This window comes from Hylobates moloch, unplaced genomic scaffold (genome assembly GCF_009828535.3).
Source record: "Hylobates moloch isolate HMO894 unplaced genomic scaffold, HMol_V3 SCAFFOLD_1, whole genome shotgun sequence".
Taxonomy (NCBI): domain Eukaryota; kingdom Metazoa; phylum Chordata; class Mammalia; order Primates; family Hylobatidae; genus Hylobates; species Hylobates moloch.
In genome coordinates, this window is record NW_026652276.1 from 231,825,467 (window position 1) to 231,840,902 (window position 15,436).

Consider the following 15,436-nt stretch of genomic DNA (forward strand, 5'->3'; position numbering starts at 1 on the left):
GAGCAATAAAACCAGTGACCGTCAATTAGAACTAAGTAACTGCAGTTATCAAGTATAATTATGATGACAAGGTTACAAAAGGAAACATCATTCATTCATTCATTCATTCAAGAACAATTTCTTGAGTGCCTATTATCACCAGTAGCACTGTTGTGGGTGCTTGGGATGCTGTAGTCTCTGATACTCAGTGAGCTTAGATCCTAGGGAAGGAAAGAAGATATGGATACACACATGTACCTTCCCACCCTGTCAGGTATCTTCCCTGGGGGTAGAACATCCAGGCAGAGGTCAAACAGCAAGTGAAAAAAGCAAAAAAGTCAATGCAGCTAAAGCTCAGAGAGAATGGTAGGTAGCTAACTAGGATGGACAGGAGGCAGGAGGTCCTACAGAACTTGGGATTTTTACTCTGAATGTGAGGAGAAACCAAGGAAAGATCACTCTGGCTATGCTGTAAATAACAAAAATGGTCCCAGGGATATTAGGCAGGAGCCCATGATATAGTGACCAGTGTCATGACTGTACAGACTATCACAATCTATAGAACGTGACACTGGCCTGGATTAGAGGTGGAGATATTCTGGAAGTATTTCAGAGGCAGAACCAAAAGGATTTTCTGATTGACTGGAAGTGGGATGTAAGAAAATGAAGAGTCAGGATGATTCCAAAGCTTCTGTAAGTTGCCACTTACAGGAAAGACTAGGGGAAGAATACTAGGGATGGGAGAGGAAGGGAAATGGGAGTTGGGTTTTAGGGATGTTTTGGGATGCCTATCAAATACCCAGGGGAAATGCAGGCAGTTAAATAAAAAAGCCCAGGATGTAGCGGCTTACGCCTGTAATCCCACTTTGGGAGGCCCAGGCAGGAGGACTGCTTGAGGCCTGGAGTTCAAGACCACTCTGGGCAACACAGGGAGACCCAATCTCCACAAAAAAAGAAAAACTGCTCCAGCGTGGTGGCTCACGCCTGTAGTCCTAGCTACTTGTGAAGCTGAGGAAAGATCATTTTAAGCCCAGGAATTCAAGGTTACAGTGAGCTATGATCATGCCACTGCACTCCTGCCTGAAGGACAGAGTGAAAGACCTTGTCATGTAAAACAAAATAAATTATAAAATAAAGCCCAGAGCTGGGGGGAGAGGTTGGGGCTGAGAATACACACTGGTGACTCAATAGCAAATTGAAGAGAGGGGAAGATTACTTGAGAGCACGTGCAGAGGAAAGGCCTGAACCAGGGCACCCCATGTTGCCAAGTCAAAAAAATGCGGAAGATTCAGCCAAGAAGACTGAGATGTCATTGTACATAGTGTATAAAAGAAAAAATCATTAACAAACATTTGCATCTATCTTTGCATGTAAAAAGAATGTAACTTGTCCTACTTGTAGCAGTAAAATGAAAAAGACCTTCCATCTTGCTGTCATAGGAAAACTGCCAGTTTTTGTTACTACAGAAAAAAAGGGAGGTATAATAAGAGATAGGATAGACTAGGAAATAATTCTACTGTCTCTCATTTTAACCTCATGTCAAAGGGGAAAGCTGGCTTTCTTCTGACATCACTTTCCTTGAGCCCTTTTCTCCCTGCCTCTTTGAATTACCAGAGAATCCATTTCCAACCTAAACCTCTGAAATTCTCCTAAGTAGACTAATAGCTATTTACTAGTAAATGCTACTAACCACGGTCATAGAGGTTTCTAAAATTTGGTGTTCACAAAGCAAGATTTCTGTTACTAAAGTGTGGTAAGGACTCTTCATTCATACCCTACTGAGACGTCCACACCCAGGACGCAGTGCCTTGAGAATGCTGCAACACCTAACTGCAATCTCCCAACTTTCTGGAAGGCGCTTTGTCATTCACCAACAGTGCTACCTTGAGATGGCAGAAGTCGGAAATTGCTGCTATACTTGCTTTTTAGTTATAAACTACTACTAGGGTAATTTCAGCCTATCAATTTAGTTTGTATTGAGTTGTTAGATTAACACTACAGTAGATAATGAAGTACACTTGCATAAGTAGTACTTCTGCTTTAAAATTTCCCCAAACTAGAAAATATGTGGTTTTATTGATATTATTCTCCTACACCCCTACTGTTAAAGATGACACGGTCCCAGAATTTTTGCTCACCGTGACACTTCATTGAAATGTGTCACCACTGTTTGCTATAACAGCTTGTTCTAATATTATAAAGTGTAAAATAACTACTAAATTATTTCCAGATCTACAGAGCAGTTTTTAAAAATCATAAAACCACCCACTTATTTATCTTGCTAGCAACAAGTTCATGATAACCTTTTCTTTTCTAATTCATTGCTATCACTGAACAATGTTTTTCTACCAAATAGTGGAGGAAAGGGTGGACTAAGGGCTCCTGCCCTGTGTTAGGTTATCAGAAGTGTGGTAAGTAGAATATAATGTCTGAACATGCCTCACGAACTTTTAATGGATGCATATTCATATTTATTTCTGCTCCTGCCTACAGACTTTAATAAACAAGTACTCTGAATTCATTTTTGAGGTAAAGAAAAGTCTTCATTATTGAACTGTAAGATGAGAAAAAATTTAAAATACGACCAAAGATGATGCTGATAGCCTCAAAAAAGTAGGGTCATATTACTGTGTTTCTGTGGTTGGACTTTCTTCTGATCCATTACTTACTAAAACAATGTATGTATATAGAGCTCCATGATACACAACTCCATGACTTTCCTTCCAACTCAGTTTTTACTTTTGAGACCACATCTTGCTCTGTTGCCGAGGCTGGAGTGCAGTGGCATGATTACAGATCATGCAGCCTCAAACTCCTAGGTTCAAGTGATCCGCCTGTCTCAGCTGAGACCACAGGCACACACCATCACACCCAGCTAATTCCAACTCAGTATGAAATGGCATGAGGATACATCCACAATTATCCACTTTCAGAGGCAGAGCTTACGAAGAAAACAATCTTCTATTGTTCTATTAATACAACTCCAAAATGAACCTTATTATTTCAAGGATCTAAAATCCTAAAATTGCCATGTATAGCAAATATTAAAGTCCAAAATGATGATCTTCTTATGTTCTTATTCCAGTGGACAGAAAACCGAGCTTGTGCATCTAGCACTCACATTAATCTGCTCCTCACACTTGCTTACTATTATATAATGACCAGCTAGACAAATCATAGGATGTAATCAGGACTCCTCCCTGCAGATACCCAGAGGTTACTTTTAAATATAACATCTTGAAAGGTTACTTTCAAAAATATTCCCAGAGTTAGTGTATCAACCAATAGGTTTCCTTCTCTGCTACCAGCACACTGGGACACAAAGGACAGCCAAATATTTTAAGCGAGGGGTGAGCAAACTTTTTCTGTAAAGGGCCAGACAGTACTAGTAAATATTTTAGGCTTTGTAGGCCACCTGGTCTCTGCTGTAACTATTCAACAACTCTGCCATTGTACAGCATGTAAAGGACAACATGTAAAGGAAGAAGCATGGCTGTGTATCAATAAAACTTTATAGAGGTTAACATTTGAATTTCGTATCATTTTCACATGTCAGACATTATTCTTCTTTGGACTTTTATATATTATGCTTAAATGTAAAAACCTTTCTTAGCTCTTGGTCTGTATAAAGACAGGCAATGGGCCCTTCTGGCCTGCAGACTGTCGTTTGCCAAGCTCTTTACTGTAAGCCAAAGCATTCAAGTGATTCTCTTGCAAGCCTCCAGCAGGTGAAATCTGCTTCATCTCTAATGTGCCAATCAGGTGTTGATGAATCCCATGTTTAAATCTACATGTTCCTGGTGACAAATCCTAGATAAGTCCTGGTCTCAAGAATCTGAGAAACCTAGTTCCAGGGCCCACCTGGGGTTCTAAGCCTGAAAAGACCAACTTCCCTGTTTCAGATTCTCCTTAGCGATCCCTAGAATCAAGATCTGTCTCAAAGCTGGGCACAGTGTTGTATGCCTGTGGTTCCAGCCACCTGGGAGGCTGAGGTAAGAGGATCACTTGAGTCCAGGATATTGAGTCCAGCCTGGGTAACACTGTGAGACCCATGTCTCTTTAAAAAAAAAAAAAAAATTGTCTCATGGTCCTAGAATCCATCAGGAATATTCTGAAACCATGGATTAAAATTGAACAAAGTAAAGGTCATAGCTGGTTCTGTCTTCCCTGCTTTTTTCTGCACATGGCCTAAAATGTCAACAGGCTTTTTGAGCCAACTTCTTTTTAATGCTGCAACTGCTCTATCCAATCCCAGAATAGTTCATTTCTCTTTCAAATCTTTACGGCTGGAAAGAAGGATACAGAGAAATGGGGGTGGGAGTATGGCTTCTGCAAGAATAAGGAACAGGGATCTGGAGTGTTTTTCATTCTTTCAAGCTTGGAATCCCTGGAAACTGCAATGGCTGGGAGGAAGGGGGTGTGGGGGAGAAGACTGTGTTCTCCATTCCTGTTTTGGAGCAGATTCTGGAATATGAAGATTCCAGTAATGGGCCAGATTCCTACTGACTTGAATTAACAATTTCTAGATGGCAGGGGATGCCGACATGGAAGGAAAAATCTTTCAGGGTAAAGTAGGTAAATCTTTTGCAAGTTTTCTTTGACCCCAGTTGGGAGACATACAGAGTTTACCTCCTGCACTCAAAGCCTCCATGAATACACAATGGCTATTTTACACAAAAGAAGGCTTCTCAGTTTTTAAGTACTTGAAAACAATACTTACTGTTTTCTATGGTTGGATCGTAGGAGTCCACAAATTGGCCTTCAACAAATTGAATCGTCAATGAGGATTTCCCTATAAAAGAGAACAAGAGCTTAGTGTGTGTTGGCATATGAAGGTAAAAATTTTTAATTTTGCTGTTTTATTAAAAAACCATTAATAGATGAAGAAACTGAAGGCATCAGGGTCAGAAAACATTCCTTTAATTAGCATTTGGGCAATTTCAAAAAATGAAATAAATTTCATTAATTTGCTTTATATGAGGATATTATGCAATTAAGCTATCACAAACATGTCTGTGACATTAACAAATATTACTGACCAACAAGCACATCAGATATTCTGTTAAAGATAAACTAAAAGGTTTAAAGTAAGCTAATTTCCTCTAGTATCCTTGGAATCTTGCCATTTAATTTTAATATGAAAATTAAAATGATTAGTTTCGTTGTATTCTTTCATATATGACGGTTAGAAGTGTTACCAAGTACAGCTTTTAAAAAGAGTAATCTGGCCAGGCACCATGGCTCACGCCTGTAATCCCAGCACTTTGGGAGGCTGAGGTGGACGGATCACCTGAGGTCAGGAGTTCGAGACCAGCCTGGCCAACATGGCGAAACCCCGTCTCTACTAAAAATAACAAAAATTAGCTGGGTGTGGTGGCGGGCGCCTGTAATCCCAGCTACTTGGGAGGCTGAGATAAGAGAATCGCTGGAACCCGGGAGGCAGAGGCTGCAGTGAGCCAAGATCGCACCACTGCACTCCAGCCTGGACGACAGAGCAAGACCCTGTCTCAAAAAAAAAAAAAAAAAAAGGGTAATCTGAAAATACGTAACATAAGTCTTTATCTTAAAAACTCCTTTGAAGCTAGAAATCCTATCTCATTCAGTATGAAAGGCCTAACAGTATCTAGACAATTAAGAAATGTTATGGATTTCACAAAATCGCCAATAATTGAACTTGTATGTTAATAAATCAACAACTAGAGCCTTAGCTTCTCACTCTTCTGCTACCTAAAATGTCTACCGGAGGACTTTAGAACAGGGTACATGCCCTGTGAAGAAATCTCATGAAAGGCATAGTTCAGATGACTTTATCACCAGGAATGAGGAAGTGGTCTCTTCCTAATTTCACCTCCAAACCCTTCCTTCTCTCTTACATCCTCGGAGCATTATTACACACATGGTGTATATGCCTGGCATACTTAACTCCATCACAACAGGACGTGCAGTGAGAGTGAAGGAGAGGCATGGTAACACCCATCTTACATTCCTGCGTTTAATTTACACTTGTTCCTCCTCCAAACTATGGATAGGTATAGTTGCACAATGTTTTCACACCAAAGGCATTCCTCAAAATTTAAGTTATTAAAAAGTTGGCTTAAAAATAGCGGTTGCTGGCAGGATGTGGTGGCTCATGCTTGTAATTCCAGCACTTTGGGAGGCTGAGGCGGGTGGATCACTTGAGGTCAGGAGTTCGAGACCAGCCTGGCCAACATGGTTGGTCCTGTCTCTACTAAAAATACAAAAAAAGTTACCCAAGCGTGGTGATGGGCACCTGCGATCCCAGCTACTCAGGAGGCTGAGGCAGGAGGATAGTTTGAACCCAGGAGGCGGAGGTTGCAGTGAGCAGAGATGGCGCCACTGCACTCCACTCTGGGCAACAGAGTGAGACTCTGTCTCATAAAAAAAAAAAAAAAAAAAAAAGTAGGGGTTGCTGAGAAGGAAAGGCCACAAGTTGGCAGACCTATTTACTCCTTATCAGCAGCCCAATACAGTTCGAAATGTCTCTAGAATTACTAATACCTGAAATTATTCTCTACAAAGCAACCTACATGAGCATTTGAAAATTAAACGCTACTTCTCTGCTTCCAATCCTCACTGCAATTAGAATAAATTCTTAACTTCTTTTTTTTTTTGAGACGGAGTCTTGCTCTGTCACCCAGGCTGGAGTGCAGTGGTGCAATCTTGGCTCACTGCAACCTCTGCCTCCCAGGTTGAAGTGATTCTCCTGCCTCAGCCCTCCTGAGTAGCTGGGATTACAGGCACGCGCCACTACGCCCGACTAATTTTTTTTGTATTTTTAGTAGAGACGGGGTTTCACCACATTGGTCAGGCTGGTCTCGAACTCCTGACCTCATGATCCACCCGCCTCGGCCTCCCAAAGTGCTGGGATTACAGGTGTGAGCCACCGCGCCCGGCCTAAATTCCCAGCTTCTAAACATGGCCCACAAATACCAGGCCATCCCTGCTCTGGCTACCACTCTCACCTCATCTGCCAACAGTCCTCGACAACCCGTCCTGAGGCTCCAGTCACATCCCTTCTGCTCCTGGAGTTCCTGCCTGCCTTGGCCCCTTTATTCTAGCAACCCCTACTGCCCCCATCTCTGAATATATGACTCATCTTTGTCATTCTGATCTGAGCTCAAATGTTAGTTCCACAGAGAAACCTTCAAGACCACCCTAAGGTAGTACCCATTCCTTAAAAGTCATTCTCATAGCTACTGTTTTATTAAGTTATTTGAAATGATATTCATTTAGTGAACACTCCACTGAAGCCAGCACAGGGCCAGCCGACACACTGTAAACACGGAGATTTCTGAACAAATGAATGAAATTAAAGCGTAGATCTCCAAAGTTCACTCTTAGCTATTTAGATACTACAAAAGATCTCAATTTTATACAAATGAAATAGAAAACACAGTTCAACAGAAATTAAGAGACAATTCAACTAGTATTTATTGGCACCTAATCACAGGCCTGCCTGTGATATAGGAATACAATAGTTTAAGAATTCCACAAATTTAAAATGAATTGTGTTGAAAAGAAACCATGTTATATATGCTAGCCGGTAAAGGAGAATTTAACTCAAAATACAGCAGAACTACTTCAGGTAATAAAAATAGCAAGAAGAAAACTCCTCTCTTATGTTATTGAAACTGAAAAATTAGGAGTAAAAAAAAACTGTTATTTACACTGAATGCTACTGCTTAAATAAATGAAATTTAATTAGAAAGAAAGAAGGGAACAAACTTCTTAAGGGCTTTTGCAGGGTACTTCTAAGGACTCCGGTGGGCTTTTTATACCCTTATGTGGGTAGGATAATAAGGGTTTGTGGGGTTTTTGTTTTGCTTACAAATAGAAAGAAAGGAAAGAAAGCAGATCATTTTCTCCCCAAAGATATGGGCAAGAGTTATAAAGAAAAAAGGAAATAATATAATTAAAAAGATTTTTGCAACATTTTGTGTAGTAGAACTGGACTAAAAAGAGTGAAAGGGGGGCTAAGTATGATACATGGGATAAGCTCCCGAAGCATTGGGCAACCGGGAGCCCCTGGATCAGACAGTTCTCTGAACTGGCACTGGCCAAGTCTCAACAGCCTGACTTGCGGGAGTGAAGGGATGGGGAGAAGAGCCTCAGGAGTTTCCTGTGAAATTTAGGAAGCCACGTTTGAACAGAAAAGAAAGTTACACACATTAAACAAGACAGCATGAGATCAAGTGCAAAAATGGAGTGACAGAAGAGCTCCTTATTTGTATCACAATGGGCATATACTATTTGACAGGCTAAATTAACATTTCACTTGAAAACATAAGTAATCATTCTGGTAACAGACAATGTAGTCTAACCAAAATCACATCGCAGGTTGACAGCCAACTGTTGTTTTCATGAATAGTAAACTGGGATACCAGAATTTAAAACTTATTCCTCCAGGGTGGAAACTAGATTCTCAATCCGACTGGCCCTAGGAGAAAGGTGTTGTTCATTAGCAGAAGTGGCACTGGAGAAAAACTACGTTTCCCTTGGGTCTCTCCTCCCTGGGGCTCTCCCGCTAAGGTGAGGTCATTAATTATTTAAATAATCCAGAAGGGATAGGAAGGCTATATTTGCTAACATGCTGTTTTCTGCCATTTCCATTAAAAAGTGCTATTATTAACTAGTGTTGAAATCTTGACAAGTCAGCATTAAATGCTAATGAATCTTCATAAATAAACCCCACCGCTCATTTTCAAGTGTTCTCAGTTCCAGTTATAATTTCCGGCTTTAAGGAGTGTCTTCTGGAGACGTAGTTCAGATCTTTTGGTTAGGTTTCTCTAGTTTGTTTGCAGCCACAAAAAGGCACTGGTGATCTCTACTGTGATCACCTTTAACCCTTTTCTCTCAATAACTTCATATATTTACTTTGGCTTTTGTCCTTAGCAAATTCAGGTCTGGAAACACTGTTACTTGCTGAAGATAATCTCACACTCCAGATCAACTCTTTGGAAAAATGTTACATGAAAACTACACAGGAGTGATCTCAAATAAATGGAAAAGTAGCCCATACTCAGATGTGTGTTTATCCTCAAACACAAATCACTCATGTAATGACATAAATTACTATAAATGGTTTAAAAGGCAGTATCTCAATTCCTACAATTAACTGTCAAATACTCTTCCTCCAAACCAAAACCTACCTTAACTTTTAAAAATAAAAATTATTTAAAAAAAAATTCGGGGAATAGCATTGTATTATTTTTTCCAATGATAAAATGGCACAGTGAGTTTCTCACCTGGTATTTTCACTACAGAAGGTGTACTTTCAGGGGTGTTGCCTCAATCTTACACCTCATGATTATTGCAAAATAGGCACTGTTTACAGAATTATTTTAAGTTTTCAGATTAACATTGACTTTGTTATCATGCTTATTCTCCTGAAGAATAACTTATTAGCCAGGTGTGGTGGCTCATGCCTGTAATCCCAGCACTTTGGGAGGCTGAGGCCCGTGGATTGCTTGACCCCAGGAGTTTGAGACCAGCCTGGACAACGTGATAAAACCCTATCTCTACAAAAAAATATAAAACTTAGCTGAGTGTGGTGATGTGTGCATACAGTCTCAGTTACTCAAGAAGCTGATGTAGGAGGATTGCTTGAGCCGAAGGGTTGAGGCTGCAGTGTGCGCTGAGTGTGCCACTGCACTCCAGCCACGGTCTGTCCCCCCTCCCACGGACTCCCTACAAGCCCAGCATTTTCCCAAACATTTTATACATTGCTTGTTCATTGGGATATGATTGGGAAGACTAGATTTTCAATCTATTAACTAGTCTATCAAGGCATTCTGCAGAAGGGGGAGTCCATTAGAACCGATGTAATGTATCTAGGACACAACCCATTCCAGGGCTGCTTTCACCACCTCAAATTCACAACATAACTTTAAGGGGCTTTGATGACCATGGACACAAGCTAACAGTGGGCCTGAAAGCCCACTGGCCTTTGCACCAGTAATCCTCTCCATGCAACTTCAGCAACCCACCTCCTGAGCACACCAAGAAGTGCCTGGTCACCACCCAGACTGCTGTTCCTCTGGCACCTGCCCTTCTTCCCACCTATCAATCAATACACAGTATTCCCCAGTGGTCTCCCTTTCTGATTCTCATCATCTAATCCAAACCATCTCTACAAGCAATGTTTTCAAATCAGTGGTGTGGCCTAACTATTCATGAAGTCAATATACTCAGCCATGACCCACACTATTTTTTTTTTTTAAGAAAGAGGAATGCCAGAATGGACTGCAAACAAGAAAGGTGTTATGAACCTTCTATCTCAGTTATACATACATTTATTACTGGGTCACAATGTAAAATGTGTTTCTTACTAAGGTGGCTACAGACAAAAAGGTTAGAAATATACTAAACCATGACCTTGAATCTCCAATCTCCACCAGGTTTCTTTCTTCCCTATACAGTATAAGCCCCAAGACAAATCTTTTACTACTCTTTTGTAAGAAGTCTCCAATTTCCCTTCTGTAGGGCCCTTCAACAAACCTCTATGATTTTTTTTTTGTTTTTGTTTTTTTGAGACGGAGTCTTGCTCTGTCGCCCAGGCTGGAGTGCAGTGACGCAATTTTGGCTCACTGTAAGCTCCACCTCCCAGGTTCACACCATTCTCCTGTCTCAGCCTCCCAAGTAGCTGGGACTACAGGTGCCCACCACCACGCTCGGCTATTTTTTTTTTTTTTTTTTGTATTTTTAGTAGAGATGGGGTTTCACTGTGTTAGCCAGGATGGTCTCGATCCCTGGCCTCGTGATCTGCCCGCCTCAGCCTCCAAAAGTGCTGGGATTACAGGTGTGAGCCACCGCGCCCAGCCACAAACCTCTATGATCTTCATCTAATCAACTGCCTTTGTGAGCCTATTGAGCTCAGCTACAGAAAATTCCACAACCATGTGGGTTGGTGACCCTTAGCAAGCTAAGGTCTATCCCTCCATGTCCCATTGCTTTAGAATCCTGAGTGGCTTCTTCCTTGCCTCCAACAGTAGTAATTCTTTCTCAAAGTGTGGGCCCAGCAGCTTAGTACTACAGGGTAACCTGTAACAAATGCAATTTATTGAGCCCCACTCAAGCCTACTGGATGGGCAATTCCAAAATGGAAGTATGAACAAGCCCCCTAGGTGATTCAGCTGCACAGTTCAATGTTTAGGAACCAATGCCCTCAGGCAACAAGTTCAACTATTATCACCTATCGCCTCCAGAGTGTTCCCTAATCCTCCAGCTCCTACCAGCAACTCAGTTCATAATCACTTAAAGGACACCTACTATGGGCCATGCACTGAGGATATGGCCATGATTAAGATAAGCTATGACTTCTGAGCTATGAGGAAGGCACTCTCAATGTCCCGATCGCTGCTATCCTCTATTCGCCCAGTGTCCCAGGCTTGGTGCATACGCATCAAACACAGTGACTGGAGCCCCTGAGCTGGGCATGTAGCCCTGTCTGCCTTACACGGTCTGACGTTTTCACTGGAGGAAGAGTCAGCCACCCTCCCCTTCCACAAAAGCTGTTCTATCCCCTTGTTCTCTAGATCCCACACTCCCTCCTGGTCTCCTCTGAACCTTCCTCCTCCTGAATTAGTTATAAACACATTTTTAGTTGACTTCATTCCATGTGGCTTGTTATAATGGTATCTCTGAAATATTTAAATGTATTTAAAAATCCAAGGGGGCATATATTGATTAGGCTCCCCTTTGCTCTCACTGTTACAGGGAACTCTCGCTGGATGCTGCAGTAGTCGGGTGCCACACACTTGACCATGAAGATGAATGCACCTTACAGAAAATGATCTCGGCCACTTACAGCTCCATTTTCCTCACCTAAATTAAATGTGCCCATGGGGATGCACCTGTGCGCCCTGCAGAACTATAACACCCCTGACAAAAAATGTGTAGGTCCTGGCTTGAGGAACCTTCAAGGAAAAGGTCAGGTAAATAGAGTTTAAAGTACTGGAGGCAATTAAGGAAGAGGAAGAGAAGCAGCTCTCTAACTTTAGGGGAAACATCAATGAAAGAAATCAAACATCAATGAAACCTGCAGAATAGAACTCAATGAGTACCACTGAATTGAAAGGATACAGTAACTGTAATCCCAGCAATTTTGGAGACTGGGCTGAGGCTGTCAGATTGCTTGGGCCTAGGAATTCAAGGCCAGCCCGGGCAACATAGTGAGACCCCCAGTCTCTATAAAAAAATACAAAAAAAAATTAGCAGGGCGTGGTAGTGCACACCTATGCTCCCAGGTACTTGGGAGGCTGAGATGGGAGGACAATTTGAGCCCAGGAGGTCAAGACTGCGCTCCGGCCCGGGTGACAGAGTGAGACCCTCTCTTAAAAAGACACAATTGAAAAGTTACTGGCCAGAGGCCAGAGGCAAGAGGCAAGCTGTGACTTCTGGATGCCTACCTCCCTACTGACTAAATGATGACATTCCTGCAGAACAGCTATTAGGTTTCTTCCCTCCAGCTCGGTTACACATTTACTTAAACCTCTACCTAGTTTCATCAGTTACAGACAGAATCCCTTTTATAGAATAAGAAGATTAACTCTCCAGTCGTCCTTTCTCCCAGCTCTACCTCCTATCAGCTGTATTTTTACAGTTCCACGCATGGCAACATTCCATTCCATTCTGAATCCCAAGTTTTCAAAGCTCTGACTATGGATTAATTCATTCATTTACTCAAGTATCCATCTGTTAAACGGCTATTAAGTGCGAGGCACAATTCTAAGCATGGGAATACATTGATGAATAGACACAAACCCCTTCCTCAGTATATAAATTCTAATGGTGAGAAACACATTAAAAATAAACACAATAGGCCAGACAGAGTGGCTCATGCCTGTAATCCTAGCACTTTGGGAGGCCGAGGCAGGCGGACTGACTGAGCTCAGGAGCTTGAGACCAGCTGGTGAAACGCCGTCTCTACTAAAAATACAAAAAATTAGCTGGGACTGGTAGCACGAGCCTGTAATCCCAACTACTGGGGAGGCTGAGGCACAAGAATCACTTGAACCTGGGAGGTGGAGGTTGCAGTGAGCCGAGATCGTGCCACTGCACTCCAGCCTGGGCGACAAGAGTGAAACTGTAAAAAACGAAAAGGACAGGACAGGAAAAGAAAGGAAGAAACAGGAGAGTAGGTAAAGAGTGGGTAAAGGTTTAGGATTTAAACTCAAGATTGTGGTGTGAATCCTAGCTGTGTCTTGAAGTTAAGCGCTCTGGGCCTCAAAATCTCTCTGCATCATAATGATTAAATGAAATCACAGATATAAAGCACAGTACCTGGCACCCATCACATACATATTCAATAAACAGTTATTCAATTCTGTACCACAATCCCATATTCAATCAAGCTTTTCCCAAATTATGATCAACACCTTGAATCCACAAACACCAACTTAAGTCCTACTCCACGTGTAATTGTGGAAGAGTCAGTATAAAATACCTGATTGAAACCTACAAGGAACCTGTAGTCTCAACGGGGAGAAAGGTACTACTAATTGTGAAAAGTCAAATATCACCCTCCTCCACTTTGGAAGTGTCTTTTTTTCGCAGACAGGGTCTCCCTCGGTTGCCCAGGATGGAGTGCAGTAGAGCAATCAGAGCTCACTGCAGCCTCCAACTCCTGGGCTGAAGGGATCCTCTTGTCTCAGCCTCCCAAGTAGCTGGGACTACAGGGTGTCCCCACCACACCCAGTGAGTTTTTTTTGTAGAGACAGAGTCTCACCATGCTGCCCATGCTGGTCTCAAGCGGTCCGCCCATTCTGTCCTCCCAAAGTGCTGAGATTATGGGTGCGAACACTGTGGCTGGCCTGAAAATGTAAAAAACATGCTGAAGATTTTCTTTCAAAAGCCACTAAGGGTTTTCCAGTCAGAAGAGTGACATAAGAAGATGAAACATGAGGAAGATGAGAATGCGATTCTGAACAATGGACTAGAAATAAAAACTGGACTTTTTTTTAGTCCACTTCAATATAGGTATTATTACAAACCAACGAAAAAAGGGAAAAATTAATCACTAAGAAAAAAATAAGAAAATCTTAAGAAACAAAGTATGTACCTGGTTTCAAGACTTACTAGGAGTCTAAAGTAATTAAGACAGTGTGGTACTGGCATAAGGACAGACACAGATTAATGGATGAAAATGCACACTCCCAAAATAGATCTATACATATGTATGATCAATTGATTTTCAACAAAGAACGGTCTTTTTCAACAAATGGTGCTGAAACAACTGGATGTCAATATCAGAAAAAATAAAAGAGAGGCTGTGGCAGTAGCTCACGGCTATAATCTCCACACTTTGGCGCCGAGGTGCGAAGATCGCTTGAGATCAGGAGTTTGAGACAAGCCTGGGCAACACAGCAAGACCAGTCTCTACAAAAAATTTTTAAAATAAAAATAGAAGAGAGAGAAGCTTGGTTTGTATCCTACAAAAATGTATAGGATCCAAAATAGATCATATTGCTTGAGCCCAGGATTCAAGACCTGCCTGGGTCACATAACGAAATCTCATCTCTACAGAAAATAAAAAAATGAGCCAGGTGTGGTGGTGTGCTCCTGTGGTACCAGTTACTGGGGAGGATGAGGTGGAAGGATCATTTGAGCCTGGGAGGTCGAGGCTGCAGCAAGCTGTGATTGTGCCACTGCACTCCAGCCTGGGTGACGGAACAAGACCCTGTCTCCAAAATCAAAAAAATCATAGACCTAAATGTAAAAACTATGAAACTTCTAGAAGAAGCATTGGAAAAAAATGTTTGCAACCTTGAGTAGTTGAAGCTTCTGAGGTATAAAATCCAAAGTACAATCCATAAAAGAAAAAAATAACATCTTGGACTTCATCAAAATTAAAAACTGTACTAACAGCCTTTTTAAGAGAATGAAAAGACAGGCCACAGACTGGGAGAAAATATGTGCAAAGGACCCATATCCAGAATATGCTTCACTCTCATAACTCAACAACATGAAACAATCCAATTAAGAAAGTGAACAAAAGATCTGAACACTTTAACAAAGAAAATATTCAAATGGCAAAGCACATTAAAGATGCTTTTAACATCATTATCCATTAGAGAAATGTAAATTAAAAATTACAATGAGATGCTACACACCTACATGGAGCAACCTATACGCTCACCCATTGCCTGTGGGAATGCAAAATGGTGCAGTCAATTTGGCAAGTTCAGCAGCTTCTGAAAAGCTTAACCTACACTTAACATATGCCCCGGCAATCTCATTCCTAGGTATTTATGGAAAACAAACGAAAATTTACGGTCAACACAAAAACCTGTATATGCATGTTTATACTGGTTTTACTCATAATTGCCCCAAAGTGGAAACAAACCAAATATCCTAAATTATGTTAAACCCACCGCGCAGCCTTGTGCTCCGCCCCTGGCAGAGGAAGTGACATCACAGGGCCCATGTGAGCACACTG

The 15,436-nt window shown here is 41.6% G+C and overlaps 1 protein-coding gene across 1 annotated transcript in view; it reads right to left on the reverse strand.

Moving 5' to 3' along the window:
* RHEB (Ras homolog, mTORC1 binding) overlaps positions 1 to 15,436 on the reverse strand; it is a 53,252-nt gene that overhangs the window by 19,864 nt on the left and 17,952 nt on the right. The window contains exon 2 of the mRNA XM_032762254.2: positions 4,700 to 4,771. Coding sequence (XP_032618145.1) covers positions 4,700 to 4,771 — 72 coding nt within the window. The remainder of the gene's footprint in view (positions 1 to 4,699; positions 4,772 to 15,436) is intronic.